This window comes from Saccostrea cucullata, unplaced genomic scaffold, assembly GCF_032062105.1.
Source record: "Saccostrea cucullata isolate Sc308-1 unplaced genomic scaffold, CSIRO_AGI_Scuc_v1 ctg1320, whole genome shotgun sequence".
NCBI lineage: Eukaryota > Metazoa > Mollusca > Bivalvia > Ostreida > Ostreidae > Saccostrea > Saccostrea cuccullata.
In genome coordinates, this window is record NW_026930614.1 from 35137 (window position 1) to 54714 (window position 19578).

Genomic DNA, 19578 nt, shown 5'->3' on the forward strand with positions numbered 1-19578 from the left:
CGCACTTGTGAATCTTTAGATATGTGCAATGCTATTTTTAAAAAGCTGTCGTAGATAAAGACTTCCCAATTTGTGACTTAAGATAATGCCCAATATAATGCATATAAATGATGGGACTTGTTCTAGTTCTGCAGTTTAACAATAGAAACGGAACACGACGGACTGAAATATTTAAATAAAGGGGTCATGTCTCGATATTTTCTTCGACGGCAAGAAAAAAATGTCGGATAAAGCGATGTTACCTACTCTTACTGTACAGAAATAATGTGCTAGCAACAAATTATACACCGTAGCTATTTGGTAATGATTTTAATAGCGCCCTTTTTAGTGATTATTCTCAACATCGATTCAAATACGTTCGGGTTGAATTTTCAATGTTAATCATAAACATATGATGTTTCTTTGAGAAAAAGTAGGAACGTCATATGTGGATCGAATTGCTGAAAATATATTATTATTATTATAAATACATGTACAGTATAGGATGAAATAAAGTCGAATAATTTATCGAATATATTAACTTAAAGTTTATTTTCAAAATCAATAATGCCACCCCAAATGTTCTTAATTAAAATTTAAAGAATGCCATGATATCGCTTCTCTTTATATGCACTGTAATCCGGTGTTCACAATTAGCCCGTGCAGTTGCAGTTACATGTAACTATGTGTTTATTTATCTGCGAGATTATAACAGTCATTTGGTTTCATTTAGAAAAGTACCGTTACTTCTGTATACTTGTCTGTTATAAATAATAGCATGAAAAACAATGATAGAAATTGATGCATAATTACAATTAAATTTTAACAAAACACGCCTAAGTGTAGGAATACCGTTGCTCCATTATTATGCGCTACACTGTAAGACTATGAACTAAATATCGACGATTTTTTTAATTTTTTTTTTTTGGGGGGGGGGGGTCTTGTTAATAAAATAATCACAGGTATTTCTATTCAGAATATCATTAATATCATAGCTAGTATTTGAATGTATTTCTATTTTCTGCTCTTTTCGAAAATTACTAAAATCATGTTTATGAACATAAACAAATTTCAGATTTCTCCGGTTCAAATAAAACACAAACACAAATATGGGCCCTTAAAATATTTGAACACACAACACAGAAATTAACTTATTTTAATCAGCAAGTTGCAATGCCTCAAGTTTTCAGATGTCTGTGTAACTGTTCGGTTTTCCTCAGGTAAGTTTGGTGTGGAGTGGAGCTTACTCGAAGCGGATGAGAAGCCCCGAGGGAACGACGCTGTCTAGTGTACATACTACCTACCGGTATATACACAGGATGTTACCTGAGTGTATTACCTGTATGCGTCCAATTTCTTAAAGAAAGAACACATACTTTTCAATCTTGATAAAATTCTAAATGAATTAAAGATATATCATATAATGAAATAGAAAATAGAGAATAAGAAGTAATTTGAAAATAATGCCCAAGCCAAAAAAGATGTTATAGAAAGATCATCAGAAAATCAAATACATTAACTTTGTATTTATTCTCTTATTTTTTCACTTTAAGTTCACCATTCACATACTTACTAAGCTAAGTATGGTATAGACTATAGCAATTAAGTTATTATTTCACCTAGTCAAATTCCCGTTTTCACACATTTTTTTAATTACCTGTAATTCAAATGTGTGCAAAAACGGGAATAAACCTGTTTTCCTACGACATTGTAAAACGAAGCCGTTTTTTTTTCATGTGTAGCTCATGAATTGAAATGCATGAAATAAAGAATGTTTTTGTTGCAGACAGAATCCTTTTTAAATTTTTTGTTTCAAATAAATATTTTCAATAATTTGACAATTTTAATATATTGTGTTTTTCTTAATCAAATTTTATAACAAAAATACATTTTATTTTACCACCAAAATCTGTTGTTGTAATCTGGCGACAAAAAGGGAAGTAATTCAAATTACATGTCATGTACATGTGCTAAACGAAAGAAGAAAGTGGATCATAAACAAGTCTCTCGATAAATAACAATAAAACTTAGACAAATTCGACAAATGGTCAATAAACTGATAAACCAGCGTTAGTTTTATTCGCTAGAATTAAGAAATTAATATACTGATCAAAAAGGAGGAAAAACGATCATGCACGTGCCTTAATATTGTGATATTTTTCTTCTCTCTATCTCCCCCTCTCTCTCTCAATCTTCTAACTGGTACAGATATAAACAGACACGAAATAACATAGTAATGGATCATTATTTGATTTCATTAATATCAAATACTTCATTAATTTGTTTTAAAAGTTTTTTTTTTTTTTACTTTTATTCTTTTTATACACTCCGTTTAAAAAAAAAGCAACAATAATTTGACACAAATTCCAAGGCTAATATCGCATCTGAAAATGATATCAATGAAATAATAATGAAACAATAAATCAAATGTGTCGTTGAATGGCTAGACAACGATGTGCACATCCAGCGAGCGTTACCCAAGGTATACCATAAGACAGGTGTGAAACCCCCAGGGCATGTCGTTTCCTGCTCAGACACTGCTAATCCCTATACACAGGAAATGATCGCGGCTAATACTTAATACACAAAGAAACAGAATTTTTCAAAGAAAACAAAAATATATGAATTTTTGCATTGAATATTTATTAATATAAACTATAATTTCGTCTGTGAAGTTTATAATTACACCTGCACATCCTATCTTATCTATTGAACACGAAAATCGAGAAATATTAAAATTAAAAAGAAAGACATTGTATTAAAAAGTAAAACATGTTAATGTGAAGGTGAAAAACGATATTTTTTCTTGATCTCTTATATAAAGTTCATGTGCTCAAAGTTAACTCTCGTCATCGAATGCTTTCCGGTCATTTGACAATTTGAGAAAAATGCCTGCACATTTATATAAAAGAGGGAAATACATTAAAGAAAATTAATTAATTAAATTAACCTAATTTGGGAACAGAACATAAACGATGAGAAATAAAGAAGAATAGAACTTTTTCTTGATATCTTGGATAAAGAAAATTTAAGTTCACGTGCCCACTACATATGTAACTGCAAATGCTCGTCATCGGATGTTTTCCGGTAATTTGACACTTTAAGAAAAAGCCTGTACATTTTATATACAATAAATTGAAATTAATTAATAAACAATATGAAGATGTACATTTTTAAAAGATGTACATCTTTTTTTTTTCAAATGAATGCTGAAAATCGTTCATCGAAACTTAAACAGTCTGAGTTCAACATTTATTACAGTTTGCATATAATATGAAGATTTAAAAAAAAAACTAATAATTTCTAGTATTTAATTTTGTTTCTTGATAGATTCTTAATAACACGAAATAATTAACCAATTGCAAAGACGTAACAATTTCATAAAATTTTCTATTCAATTTCAAAGATTGATATGTAATTTTAGAAACAAAAATAAACTTATTTTTTCTTAGTTTAAATTCTATTCATAGCAAAATTTATTAATAAACACACGGGTTTTTTTTTTGTTTGTTTGTTTGTTTGTTTCTTTTTTTTCTCTTTTTTTTGTTACAGGGAAAATTCGCAAATTACAATTCGGGGAGATAACTCCCGTTTGTTTACGATACTAATTGTCAGTAATTGATCGATGATTTAACCGCGGCGGGGACAGGTAAGTGATGAATTTCCCGCGGAGGGAACGCGGTTTACCTGTCTACCTGGCCAAATACCGCGTTGTGATTATACCGCGGCGGGGACGCGGGAAATACGGGATCCGCGTTGCCTGTACTGTAAATGTTTTTGTTTGAAGGCAGGTACACATTTTTCTTTTTTTTTTTTTTGGCATGATATGGTTGTATTGATTCTATCATCAAACTTTTGTGAAACTTTTAGGCCAGGGAGTGCGTGGATTAAACTTTCCTTAATCATAGTCTTTAGTGCATTGGGTAAATCGAGAACATTCTGACGTAGTTTGAACTATTTACATAATATATTGCTCATTCATTGTACATGATGTTTTGATTAATGACGATTTATATTTTTTATACACAAATTAGTCTTTATTCATTGGCAAAAAAATTCCTCTGCAAGTTTAATATATCTGTGTTCTCAGTCGACCAAGATTTTGAAAAAAAAAAGAATTATAGGAAGTATTGGCTGAAAAATAATGGGCTGAAGGTTGGGACTAAACGAATTTCAATTACAGGTAAGATACAGTATGTTTTCTCTTATTTTTATTTCATAGTACAACTATAAATCTGTATATATTTATTATTCTCTGTTCAATGCTTTAAGTTTTGGTCACATGTTTTAAGATATTAAGTAAAATTTTGTTGCATTGGGGATTTTTGTTACGGGAATTGTTTATGCATATAGTGTTATTATGCATATATTATTATTATTATTATTATTATTATTATTATTTATATCATTATTATTATTGTTGTTGTTGTTATCCCTTCGCAACGAAGTTGAAGCGATTATTATTGCAATCTTTGGTCCACTAATGAATGGGTAAGATAAATAATTTGGTCCACTAGTAAATGCGTTAAGATCTCCTTGTACTTAAAAACTCCGTCAGGGGATAAAACAGTGTTACCCTTTAACTTCTTTATTTTAAATTTTTGTTTCGTTTGTTTTTAAGACTTGAGTATTTCCTTACAAACATACACTAGACAAAATTGCTAACGCACCACCTATAAAATAATTAATTTTTTACTTTAAAAAAAAAAACAGTTTATAATGTATTTGATATATAAATATGTTACTTTAATAAAAAAAAAAGTAAGGCATATTAATATCAAACCTTATTTAAAAGATACAATGTTTATGAAGTGTGACCAATTCATAGAAAATATTAAAATCTTGTCTATTCCTTTTTCGAAGAAAAAAAATCAGTTTTTTCTTTGTATTTGTGTTCTTTACATTTGTACTAATTAAAAACTCGTAAAAAATTACACCATTTACGGCGTTTGACGATAGAAGAGCGTGCTAAAGCAGGCAGTATGGTGTCTGCAGGGGGTTCCTTTAAAGAAATCTGTAAAAAATGAAAACAATAAAAAGCTTATGAATTTCACTTATGAAAATTTTTTGCAAATAAATAAACATAAATTTTTTTATTATAGATAGCCACGGCATTAAGTTAGCAGCATACAATAAGTTGAGAATTGTTACACAAAACTAGGTCAACCGGAAGTTGAGTGAATCTGGGATGGGTGCTAAGGCACCGGATGATTACTCGGCGATATGAGAGTCAATGACTGTCATTTGATTTATAACTATGTGGCAGCCTCACAGACCACCATAGTGATCAAGAATTTCATATCTGGTCAAAAATGGTGCGCAGTGCACAGCTGGAAATCTGTTTTCGGACAAGAAAGTTACGGGGTATTCAAGGGTCCTTCTCATGATACCAACTAAAGACACTTGTCCATTCCACTGTTTTGGAAATAATGGCATATTATATACACTTGCACCGATCCAGCAAATGTTGAATTCACAAATAAGATTTAACAAGTGGTGCGTTAGCAATTTTGTTTAGTGTAGATGTTAGCAATACTTACTAAAATACGGTTATCGGTCTGCGTAGCACACGTATAACAGCTCATTGTGAAGGTTAACGTTTCTTAAATGAAAGTCAAATCCAAAGTTCAATGACAAACGGTCAAGATTTTTGGAACTGTTGACAAATGTAAAATAGTCATAACATCAAATATATCGATATTTTCATCAAGATCAGAGTTTGAAAATGGCTGTATTTCCAAAATCAAATGATCAAAAGTTTGGTTACCCATGAAAGGATTATTTCACAAGGAAACGTGTGCAATATTAACGCGCTAGTCTATGGCGCGTAAACGTTGCTTTATTCGATAATCTTGTGATGTATATTCAAAATCTTATGATGTATGTTCAAACTCTTGTGATGTATATTTAAAATTTTGTGGTGTATATGCAAAATCTTGTGATGTATATGCAAGATCTTGTTATATATATTCGATAATCTTGTTATGTATATTCAAAAACTTGTGATGTATGTAATATAATCTTGTGATGTATGTTATATAATCTTGTGATGTATGTACAATATGTTGTGATGTATCTTCAAAATGTTGTGATGTATATTCGATAATCTTGTGATGTATGTTCAAATCTTGTATTTTACGTTCTGCATTTTTCCTTGGATTTGGGATTTTATGACGTCTGTCGCTAAACACAAGTAAACAACAGAGCTTAATTTCAAATGTCAAGAAAGCATTTTGGATGATTTGTCTAAACTTTAACGATGTTATACGATTTTTTTAATTTTTAAGATGTTATATACCGTAGGCGGCTTATTTTAGACGGTTGCTAGTTTTGGCTTATTTTGGCGTTTTGATGATAGTCCCATAAAATTTTAATCGCTATGATAGTCAGTACTCTTCTTTGAGTCCATATGCAAAGAGTTGAGACCCTGTGTCCGCTAAAAAAGAATTAAGCCAAACACTGGCATACCTTTGAGCAGGCAAAACGCCACGAAAACCCGCGATACGGTAACAATAAGACAAAGCTTCTCGGGCGACATTACCAGAATGATTGCCCCTCTGTGACAGGAAAGCCCTAGAGTGTTATTTCTCCCGATGCCGAAAGCAGGAAAGCCCTGGAGTGTTATTTCACCCAATGCCGAAGACAGGAATGCCCTGGAGTGTCATTTCTCCCGATGCCGAAGGCAGGAAAGCCCTGGAGTGTCATTTCTCCCGACGCCGAAGGCAGGAAAGCCCTGGAGTGTTATTCACCCGATAGCGAAAGCAGATAGTGACATAACAAGCCAGGGCTTTCCCGTCACCGAGGGTCTTTTATTCTGGTATGTCACGCTCAAAGCCATTTGATAAGTGTCTAATATAACAAAACAAAATTCAAATGACGAGACTGGATGAAAAAAAACCCAACAAAATAAACAATCAAGAAATTCGAAAAAGAAAAGAAAATTAATAAACAACTTGTATTAGTTCATTTAAATTCCGCCTCACAAATGTAAAAGTGATGATGATCACAAGAAGTTGTTCGCATGAAATGGTGGTGGTCATCTGTCCGAAGAACGACGCACGTGTCGGATGGAGAGTCGTGAGGGACACCTGGAACAGCATGCCCAGATGAATCCCACACTAGATGATGATGGGAGTTAACGTGAGCACCAACAAACATCTCTTTGAGTTCAGGAGATACATCTATCGGCATAATAATAACAAAAGCCAAAACGTTAGGAATATATTTTGATATATTCAATGTTTATACGTTTTCAAATGATAAACTGAATTAAGGGTCATACTACAAAAAGGTGAAGATAGTAAAATTATAAAAACAATTCTAAGGTTAAGCCTATTAAGACACATGATAGGTGAAAATAGTAAAATTATAAAAACAATTCTAAGGTTAAGCCTATTAAGACACATGATATCACAATCCACGACTTACCAGGAAGAAGCCGGTTGACGTAATGACGAATATTATCCGCGTCCCGCTCAGATATATTATCCATAAGTTTAGCACAATGGTGATTTTCGCAAGAATCCTTTATTAAATATAATATCTTTATAAATCTTTAAGCTCTTACAAAGTACACTAAAGCAAAAAAAAAAAGCAAACAAACAAACAAACAGACAAACAAAACAAAAAAAACCTAAGTTCTTCAAAAAACTTCAAAAATGATTTCAATCTTAATGTAACATTGTAAGACACCTTTGCTCTTTTAAAACTCTTAGGTACAAATTTTATTTCAATTTTCTTTTGCTGTATTGTAATTCGCTTCTGAATATAATGTATGTTTTACGTTACCTTTGCTCCGCTGTAAGTCACTAAATGCTGTCGAACAAGAATACACTTTCCACCCAATAAGAAAAACCCGTTAGGACAGTGACTGTGTTGCGAATATTTGCATCCGTCTGCAATACAATTAAGCCAATAGAAATAATCAAATCTTTAATGAGAATAAAGTCTAGTTTGGTCAGTTTTGTTAAGCGGACCAATGGTATAGTTTTATGCAGTTATTGCTATTAGCTTGATAAATTATTCCGAAAAGTTTTATTCTAAAAACAGAAAATGGATCTGAATTATTAAATAAAGCGAATAACATTAACAAAGAATAAACATTTCTATTACATCAATCAATAATTTTATATATGTATTTTATATCATTCAATCAAATGCTGGTTGACTTTTTATGCGCCCGGATTGATAGATCCATGGTATATATTGTTTTTGTCCTGTCTGTTTGTCTGTCTGTCTGTCTGTTTGTTTGTTTGTCTCCAAACTTTAACCTTCGCCATAACTTTTGAACCATGAAAGATAGAGACTTCATATTTGGTATGCATACTCCACTAATTAAGCTCTTTCAAATGACATCAAGGTCAATGACCTTGTGACCTTTACTGTGACTTATATGCTAAAGATAACTTCTTATCTGCAAACTTTAACCTTCGCCATAACTTTTGAACCATTTAAGTTAGAGACTTCCTATTTGGTATGCACACTCCACCAAATAAGCTCTTTCATATGACATCAAGATCAATGACCTTGTGACCTTGACTGTGACTTGTATGCTAAAAATATTTTTTTCGTACCTTTGCCATAACTTTCGAACTATAGAAGATAGAGACTTCATATTTGGTATCCATACTTTACTAATCAAGTTTTTTCAAATGACATCAAGGGCAATGGTGTTGTGACCTTGACTGTGACATGTATCCTAAAATAGCTTTTAAAAAAAATTTATTGCCGCCGGGCGCATAGTGTTTCACAAACACATCTTGTTTTCATACTGATTGTTAGTTCATTATTTACAAACTGAGTTGTCCACGGATTTTTCCGTTTTTCCCCGAACGTGACATGACGCAAACGGCAGTTGTGACTGGTCGGCAGGTGATGCTCACTCCTTCATGGCTCCTGATCCCACCCCTGATTTTTATTTCGAAGGTCTGTGCTTACTCTGTTCCAATGCTGTATTGTTTTATGGACTCTTCAATTTGAATACCGTTCGTTATCTCCATATATCTCACGTAAAAGAATACAATGCAAAATCGATATATCGGTGAACTATGATCATTGTGATGATGGAATAAAGATGTTTTTTTTAAGTAAAGACATTTAATTAAGAAATAAACAACAATGTTAAAAAGTTCTCTGGGAAATGAACTTTTAGTTGGTCACGCGATCAAATCCTGTGAAGCCCGAAGGGCTTCTCAGTAGAATTGATCACGTACCAACTAAAAGTTTATTTCCCAGTGAACTTTTTAACATTGTTGTTTATTACTTATATTTACATTTGAGACGAATAAATTTCGAGTAAAATTGCATTTGTTACACGAACGGGCCGTCATATTGCTATATTGTGACGCGCTATGACCTAGAACTTAGAAGTTGTTTGGTCAAAGTTACTTTACCTCGCTCCAACATTTGAATGTTTACATTCATGTTTAGCAGTCCAGTTCAGGAAATATCTCTATATAGTGAAAGAACAATGATTGCTGCTGAGAATAATCTTACTATTTCATAAGTTCTTACAATATTTGAAGTCAAAAGCGGTGGTATCGCCTGTTTTAGTTTACATAACTCCAAAGGAGTTTCGGGTTAAAATGGTAAGTGCAGTTTTAGGTTAATTATAGTATTCAAAACCTTATTCACATCAAAAGAAGATTCGCTGTACATCTCGTGATTGAAAAATATCCATATTGTTTATCATTTTATCTTTTTTATCGTTATTACCTTAGAAATATTCCCAAACAAGTTGCACCGTGACAGAAATATGCAGACAAAATATCCCAGAATTTTCTCTTCATCTAAGAAAGATATTTGCAAATGTAAATATATCTTTATGTTTGTTGTGTAACTCATATAAGTTTGAGCCTTATAGTTTACAGAGTGAGAAATTACATACTGAGAATAAACTACTGCACTTAATTTCTTTTATTTTGGTTTTCAAGATTGTAAGAATATATAAATTTCATTTATATAAAGTTTATGTCTCCCAGTTAATCTATACATAAGCTTTACTTCGGCAATTTCTTAATTGAGCCAAGCTTATACAAAATATTTCCATTTCTCTATGTTTTCTCTGCGATTTCTCTTTGAAAGTTAGTGGATCTGATTTCTTCATAGTTCTACTGGAATGTAAATTAGGCAAATCGATAGGTCAGGACCCGGGGTCATCAAACATTTTTAGCCTAAATCAAAATCTTCATGTTTTACTTAAATATTGTGGAAATCAAGCAGATCAAAATAAAATATATTTCGGTATTAATTCACAAAACTCATTTTATTTGCAAAATTTGAGATCAATTCAATAAATAATAAATGTTTGACAAGTGATTGAAAACTTGACTTAAGTCTTGGTCTGTTTAATGATCCTGGGGCTTGGAACTAAAGAGGCCTAATACGCATTTAAATCTCGTACATGTCTTTCCTTGTGTCTGACGCTAATTATAAGGAGGCTAATTATGCATGAACATCTCGTGTGGTTGTCTTTGTGTTTGACGCAAGTGGGCGGGAACTATTGAAATTGACTTGGAAGTACCGGTAATTTAAATCTATTCGTCTACAGTTTTAAAAATCAAAGTCTGCAATATTACAGTGTATTTCGTAATGAAACGGAAATTAAAAGAATCACAGTCTAGTTAGTATAGCATTCCAGGGTCATCAACGATAGTGGGAAATGTGGGATAATTCATGCATACACTGTAACAGGCTTACTAGACTAACTAGACAGTAATTCCTTAATAAACTCATGAAACAATGATATCAACAGTCCTCTTTAAAGTCACCATTTATTAAGTTCTATGGTCGATACAATGACTCTGTCATCAATTAAAACCCATTACTTTCTCGAATAATGACTGTCATTTTTCATACTCAATATAAGGCCATTTATTACAGATTGTATTTTCTACAGATTTTTGCGTTTGTACGATCATGACAAGGAGCACACGGTGGGTGTTATAGGTCGACAGGGGATTCTTACTCTTCCATATGGCACCTGAGCCTGCCTCTTATGTTTTAGAGATAGGAGTTTACTATCCTACCGATTTGTATTTTTTAAATTGACTTTTGAGCTGGCTCTCTCTTCTGTATAAGCATATTTCATAATTACGTTTTGACGAGATGATGCTTCATTTTTTTCTTCGTCTGGATTAAAATGGATTAAAAGAGCAATCGATTAAACCGCCAAAAAACCAGCAATTTTTCAAGAACAACGTACATGGTGCGGGTGTTGTTGGCTGAGCATGTGTTGGCGCATGCGTAGTGGTTGTTGTAGTATGCACAAGAGCGTGATGATTACATAAATCTCCATTACAGCAATTTCCATCCAACGTCAAACCCACGTGGTCACTCCTTCGACCAAATAAATCACCAGCATTGACATGGAATCTTCTACACACCTATGGCGCATTATTTAATAATCAGTTTTCGTCATATTATTTTTTGAAAATATTTTTTGTCTAATGTAATTGAAAAAAATCGATGGACTACATGTACTTTACTTCAACGCCAAGTGGGCAATATTTTAGCCATATTTCGGTGGTAAAAAAACGAAGTTGGTTTTTTATATATTAATAAATAATGATCAGGAACTTACATTTTCATGAAGACATCCTATTTGATAGCCATGTTTTCCATTATCCATTAATTTCTCCAAAACATAACATTGCTGAAAATGTTTAATCTTTGATAATTAAAATTCGTAGTAATCATTTAGATATATTCTAATTACTAAAATAATTTTACTAATTTGAGCTTTTGTTTCAATATTAATTAAATAATAAGGATACAATATATTAGATAAATATCTGTAAAAATCAAAATTAATTTTAGATAAAGATCTTTCTTTAATAACAAACCTCTCCTGGTAAACAGACAGACGTGCTGGTACAGTTTTCTGGGGATTCCACAAAGTGACAGGAATAACACTCAGCTACAAAGAAATACAGTTTTCATTTATAAAAAATCTTATATATCGATTGCATTACGAGAAAGGTATATTCTCTACGTTAAAAAGACATAAGAGAGGAGGACCTTGTCTTTTATTTAAGAAGACATGAAAGAGGAGGGACCTGTATCAATATATAGGAAAATGACTGCATAATCATGCTCAATTGCTCTAAAATAGATAGATAATATATTTCCTTTCCATGACTTTTTCAAACACTTACAGCATTTCCCACAGGTGCGTGGACAGGCCTGTACAAAACAATCATCACTACACATGTTCCTTTTGAGAGTAGCAAGTTTTTGACAGGAAGCCATGTCGATATCAGCACATGCTTAAAAGATAAAATCAGGAAGTCTTTTACGAGTATAAGATATATTCACTTAATTCTGCTAGGTAGGATTTTTGATGCAGCAAGTTAATAATGTAATCCTGACATGCTGATGAACATTTACATTTGAATACAAGCGATCGAATCTGTTTTATATACTAGTTTCTTTAGTAATTATCTTAATTACAGATAAAATTCATTGACATTTTATACTCCTCGTTGTGGACGTAGAGTGTGCGAATGACATTAATACAAAATATTTATTAAAAATCAAATTTATCAGATAGAGACTAAAATATTGACATGCTGTTGAATTAGAAACATAAGCACCCTTTCTCTCAGTACTATTTAAGAACATTATCAATTGATGCGTTCAACTCTATACTCCTTTTTATCACTATGATTGCTATTAAATCCATCCTTTGTCTTTGAAAATGTAATTTTTAAGAAAGTTATTATTTTAAAAAATCCAAATATTAAACACCATTTGATGAAGTCGCAGAAATCGTTGTTCCGTCTGTGGTAGGTTTGTCCGGTATGGTTCCTGTCATTATAACAATCTGTCTTTTCCTCTTTACTGGCACATGCCTGTTGCACAAATCAGTACTGCAGCACTCGCCGTCAATACCATGCCTCTTCTTCTTACCCACCAGGATGGGGGCTCCTCTAGTGGTGGACGCTTCTGTCGTAGGTTCTGTCGTGGTTGTGGCTTCTGTTGTGGTAGCTTCTGTTGTGGTTGTGGCTTCTGTTGTGGTAGCTTCTGTTGTGGTTGTGGCTTCTGTTGTGGTGGTCATGTATGTGGTTGATGTGGTGGTGCTCGTTGCACCAAATAATGAAACGCATACCTTTAAATAATAAACTAGCATCACAAAGGTGTAGATAACAGACAGGGATCGATCTCAAAACACATTACAAAACTCTTGTCCATCATGAGTAATTGAAAACAAATCACTTGATAAACAGGTGATTTTCTTAAAAATAATCTCAAGTTGATGAAATAAGAATATCAGCAGTCTCGATTAAAGTAATAATTTCGTAAGTACTATGATCGATACAATGACATTGTCAGCAAATACAATATGTCAATGTATCAAATGCTGATTTACGTTTTTAACTATCGGTAATCGTTCGTCCAATGTTCCTACACCGAATTGACGACGAATTCTTCTGTTATTTCCCGATCGTGACAAAGAAGAAACAGCAGGTGTGACCGGCCGGCAGAGGATGCTCACTCCTCCATGGCACCTGATCCCATCTCTGATGTTTTGAAGGTCTGTGTTTGCTTTGCTCCTATTTCGTATTGTTTTTTGAACTTATCGTTATCTCCATATGTCTAAAAATCTTGCCAGAACTAAAAATTGCTTGTAAAGTTACTTACGTCCTTTGTTGCACATCCAAGCTGGTAGGAAATTTTAAAGTCTGATGAGATACCTTCATGTACTAAACAGTCCTGAAACGTCGTAAAACACCCATGAAGAAAATAACTCAGGTTTGAGCATTACCACGCAAACAGGTTGTTCAAAAGATGGAGTAATTAGTATGTTTTGCAAAAAGCATTTTTTTGTCTAATTTTTCTTATTTTTACGATAATCTAAAGATGCTTAATACCTTTTGTTTAAATAAAATATATTAAATTTTTTAAAACGGAAAATACATAGATTAAATCGATATCAATAAGATTAAATGACAAAATTAAAAGATTGGATTATAAGCATTGTTTGTATTTGTTTAAATGCTTACATAGGTCAGATCCGGACATATTCTTGTTGTATTGCAATCATTCAAGGAGGAGACACCGTTGCAACTATAACATTTCCTTGCTTGAGTAAGATGTTCGAGAAAAAAAAAACATTTCAATTATATCAACAACAAATAACAAGTGTCTTGCAAAACGTTAAATACGAACAAATAAGGTTGTATGAAGGTTCTGTAAAATCACATACTTTCGAGGGGTCAAATTTCCTGGTTTCAGTGGTTTATGGGAATTTGATTTTGTGGTTGAAGAATTGTTCTGTAGCAATATATGTGAAAAATGGCATTTTGTGGTGGACATTAATTACTGGATCTCTTCATACCTTGAAAACCTCGAAAATTAACCCCCATAAATAATAGTGATTTCACAGTAAATGGTCTGAAGGGATATAAGACTTACAATAACCATTAACTTAAGTATAGTGAATAAGTTGATAATTTATATTTTTTTAAATTATATATGTTAACATGGATCAGACGATTTGTTTTTGGTACTCTTCAACTAAAATACTTGATCATTTGTTAATATTATTATATTATATTCAAAATACTTTTGATTTTAGTAAATAAAGTATCATCTTTCATTACAAGAATTAAACGCTGTACACATGAAAGCAATTTAAAAAATAAATGAAACTAGTGCTAATTGTAACGGGGACCGTTACAGATGTTCCCCAAACGCTCCCCAACTCCCTTTTGGTGCCATATTCCCTGTAACCATTAAATAAGACAAACTCTATGCATTTGAGACTTTAACAAGTTTACCCGGAAGTGTACCAAGTTCATTCAAATTTAAACATTGCACGCGTGCGCATGTGAATCCATGTGCGTAATGACCATATCATCTTGTATACACAATCTATATATTTTAATATACTAAATATTAAAGTATTTAATCAAAAAGTATTTAAAAAATACGCTCATTCAAGTGTATTTTTTATTTTACTCTTTTCACGTACACACACGTGCATACATGAGCATGGTGACCATACCTTCTTGTAGAAGTCCATTACATCTATCTATGTTCTAAATCCCTCCCCGTTTGGTTGTAAACCAAGGGAGTTATAGCTGTTTAAAGTTTAAGCCAATCAGATTGCAGCGCACATACACGCACGTGTATGCATGTGCATGTGACCATATCTTCTTGTAGAAGTCTGTTATATCTATCTATGTTCTAAATCCCATCCTGTTTGGTTGAAAACCAAGGGAGTTATAGCTATTTAAAGGTTCAGCCAATCAGATTGCAGCGCACGCGCATGCACGTGTTTTCATGATAATTGCTATATATTATGTTGTAGGATATCCTAATGCATGGCTATCTTCACAATTTCAAAGGATTTTGTCAATAAACAAGAAAGATATTGAGACTTTAGTTTCAGCCAATCAGAGCAAAGCGCACGTGCATGCGCGTGAGATCTTGCTATTTTGACCATGCGATATTGTTTATACTTCTAATATATTCTTATATTATGAGTTTTAAAGCAGTTCATCAAAAATGTAAAAAGTTACGCCTATTTCAATTAAATCGGTCATTTCACGTGTTGCACGTGCACGCACTTGCAAGCACGTGCGCGTAAAATGACCTTGATTCCGCAAATCTACATAACATGTCTACTTACCCTAAAAAGGTTTTACCTACATCAGACGAACAGTTTACAAGATCATTCCCGGACAAAAAAGTACCCAGGAAGAAGAAGAAAAATAATAATAATAATAACTAGTGCTAATTGTAACGGGAACCGTTACAGATGTTCCCCAAACGCTCCCCAACTTCATTTTGGTGCCTCATTCCCTCTAAGTTTCATAAAAAAAAAAACTAAACTCTCTGCATCTTAAACTTTAACAAAGATTTTGCTTAAGTATACCAAGTATATAGCAAATTTTTGCATTGCACGTGCGCATATGTGCATGCATATGCGGAATGACAATATCATTGTATCTACACTATTAATTCATTTTCATGTACTTGATATCAATGCATTTAATCAAAACGTATTCGAAAATGCGCTAAATCAAGTGCATTTGTAATTATATGAATTGCACGTGCACGCACATGCATGCATGTGCTTGATGACCATACCTTCTTGTAGGGGTCCATAAAGAGGATCTATGTTCTAAATCCCATCCTGTTTGGCTGAAAACCAACGGAGTTATAGCCATTTAAAGTTTTAGCCAATCAGATTGCAGCGCACGTGCATGCGCGTGTTTTTTTAAAAAATTATTTTATGTCATATCGTAGGATATTTTAATGAATGACTATGTTTTAAATTTCAAAGTATTTTGTCAAAAAACGAATAAGATATTGAGATTTTTGTTTCAGCCAATCAGAGCAAAGCGCACGTGCATGCGCGTGAGTTCGTGATAATTTGACCAAGTCCTCTTGTCTATAATACTAATATATTCTTATATTCTGTTTTTCAACACATTTCATCAAAAAATAGAAAAGTTACGGCTATATCAATTATATTGGTCATTTTACATGATGCACGTGCGCGCTCTTGCAAGCACGTGCGCGAGAAATGACCTTGATTCCGCAAATCTACATAACATGTCTACTTACCCTAAAAAGGTTTTACCTACATCAGATGAACAGTTTACAAGATCATTCGCGGACAAATAAGTACCCAGGAAGAAGAAAAATAATAATAAGAAACAGAGTAAAAACAATATGTTCCCCAACTTCGTTTGGGGAACATAATAATAATGATAACTAGTGCTAATTGTAACGGGGACCGTTACAGATGTTCCCCAAACGCTCCCCAACTCCCTTTTGGTGCCATATTCCCTGTAAGCTTCATTAAATAAGACAAACTCTATGCATTTGAGACTTTAACAACGTTTACCCAGAAGTGTACCAAGTTCATTCAAGTTTTAGCATTGCACGCGTGCGCATGTGAATGCATGTGCGTAATGGCCATATCATCTTGTCTACACAATCAATATATTTTGAAATACTAAATATTAAAGTATTTAATCCAAAAGTATTAAAAAATACGCTTAAACAGTTGTATTTTTGATTTTACTCATTTGAAGTGCACGCACGTGCATACATGAGCATGATGACCATACCTTCTTGTAGAAGTCCATTATATCTATCTATGTTCCAAATCCCATCCTGTTTGGTTGAAAAACCAAGGGAGTTATAGCTATCTAAAGTTTAAGCCGATCAGATTGCAGCGCACGTGCATGCACGTGTTTTCATGATAATTGCTATGTATCATGTTGTAGGATTTCCTAATGCATGGCAGTGTTCAAAATTCCAAAGGATTTCGTCAAAAAACAAGTAAGATATTGAGACTTTAGTTTCAGCCAATCAGAGCAAAGCGCACGTGCATGCGCGTGAGATCTTGCTATTTTGACCATGTCATGTTGTCTGTGCTACTAATATATCCTTATGTTATGAGTTTCAAAGCATTTCATCAAAAATGTAAAAAGTTACGCCTATATCAATTAAATCGGTCATTTCACGTGTTGCACGTGCACGCTCTTGCAAGCACGTGCGCGCAAAATGACCTTCGTTCCGCAAATCTACATAACATGCCTACTGACCCTAAAAAGGTTTTACCTAAGTCGGATGTGTAGTTTACAAGATCACTCCCGGACAAAAAAGTACCCAGGAAGAAGAAGAAGAAGAAAAATAATAATAATAAGAAACAGAGTAAAAACAATATGTTCCCCAACTTCGTTTGGGGAACATAATAAACATATGAAAAGTAAACAACATACGGCACTTATTGCAGGTCCTCGGACATAGTTTTGAAAGACACGTGTCATCACAAACACTGACTTTATTATTAAATGTCCGGCAAATATCCTCATCTATGTCGTCACAAGTAGATTCCAGACCCCACACCACCCCAAGGACACATAAAAGTACGCCTAGAAATTATATTCAGAAACTTGCATTTCAAAACACCAATACTACTTAAGTGTTGTCATCGTTAGTCAAAAATATTTCTTTGCTACTACGACTCAAAGAATATAATGTTCTTTTTTTATGAATGCAACTTTCTGTCATGTCAATACAAACAAAGCTGTCCATAATTTTCAATTGTATGTAGACAATATAAGTGGATAATGTTAAACATTTTTAAAATATGTTTCAAGGATTTTGTAGAAATGTTCATAAAATATACAGTAAGATAATGCTTACCTACAATATGCCTCATTGTAAATCGTGCATTTGAAATTTCCACGCAAGTAAAAGATTACCTACCAATGTATATATCGTGACGATAACGCCTACGTTAAAATGTACTTAAATCAAAGATAATGTAAATTTACAGGATTCACAATTCATTGTTAGAACAATTCTAGGGACTAGATACTTATCAACACTTATACATCAATACATATACTTACATGTACCTATTTTTTTCTGACGTTGTATTGACCTGAATTTCCAACAGTCTAAAGAAGTAAACGTACACTTTGCAAACATATTTTGTGTGTAAAGTATTATAGGAATATTATTTTTTAAAAGGAATTATAAATCAAATTCAAAAACAAAGCACTCAAAAAATGAAGACCAGCTCAATAGTGTAAATCACTTTGTTTTTGCGAGATATTGCCTCTTTATTAGCGGGACAAAATTTTCACAAATTTTGGTCATTGCTGAAAGAATACTACTATACGCGAGAATGATATTTTCGCAAACACATTGTCTTTCGTAATAACGCGAAAGTTCTCCCGAATAAACATTGATTTACGGTACATCAATCAGTGTTTGGGTCAAATACTTTCGAAAAATATGCAAATTATATTAAATTATTATAAATACTATTGATTTTAAAAGAAATCGACAACAAGCTAATTACTACTGATGACCGTTGAGGCCAGTTTAGGTAAAGAAATATTTTTACGCAATAATTATTGCGTTTAAACGCAATAAAAAAATATTTCTTTCTCTGAATAGGTTTCAACTTGCTGTCGTAGATTACGTGTACTTTCACTTTCTAAAGTTATTCATTACATTTGATTACTTTTCCTTCATGTAATCACGTGTTTACTCTAGATCGTACAAAATTTTATGAGGATTTTTGTCGCGTTCCATATTAATTTGTTTATCTTCTTACATTTAGTGATATGTTACATGTAATTGTTCAAGAAAGAATTGTAACTTTGTGCAATGATCGATTGAAAGGGAATTCTGACATCTCCGTGGCACTTGATCTCACCTTTGTTGTTTAAGAGGTCTTTATTAATGACTTGTGAGTTTTTAACATTGAAAAAAAAACTTATTAATAATTCAAAATAGAAAATGTTTAAGTGCATTAATGGATGCAAGGTAGATTTACTTACATGCATACCTGCATTTGATTGTTTAACTTCTAATTGCTAGATGTTTTTTAATGAGAATTACAAGTAACACTTGGAAGCTTGGATATACTTCGTTATAAATAAGCTGACCCAAATCATACCATCATACTTGTTTAAGTTTAGCTGCTTATTTATTAATTATATTTTCTAAAAAAAATTATGAATCATATCTTTTCTCATCTTAATAGAATATTCAGCTGTGCAAAAAAAGCTGTCCCCATTGCAATCATTATTGATTTTTTGTGACATTGTTAAAACTATTTAA

The 19578-nt window shown here is 32.7% G+C and overlaps 1 protein-coding gene across 1 annotated transcript; it reads right to left on the minus strand.

Moving 5' to 3' along the window:
• Positions 1-6942: 6942 nt before the first annotated feature.
• On the minus strand, positions 6943-18245 carry LOC134229267 (uncharacterized). The gene is made up of 13 exons (XM_062710979.1): positions 18148-18245; positions 17721-17873; positions 13983-14062; positions 13621-13692; positions 13069-13087; positions 12727-12924; positions 12135-12245; positions 11823-11896; positions 11561-11632; positions 11183-11363; positions 7768-7874; positions 7408-7504; positions 6943-7160 (listed from the first exon to the last, which is right to left on the minus strand). Exons 1-13 carry the CDS (start codon positions 18161-18163, stop codon positions 6943-6945), a joined length of 1398 nt encoding a protein of 465 aa, XP_062566963.1. The 5' UTR covers positions 18164-18245.
• Between the last annotated feature and the right edge of the window lie 1333 nt (positions 18246-19578).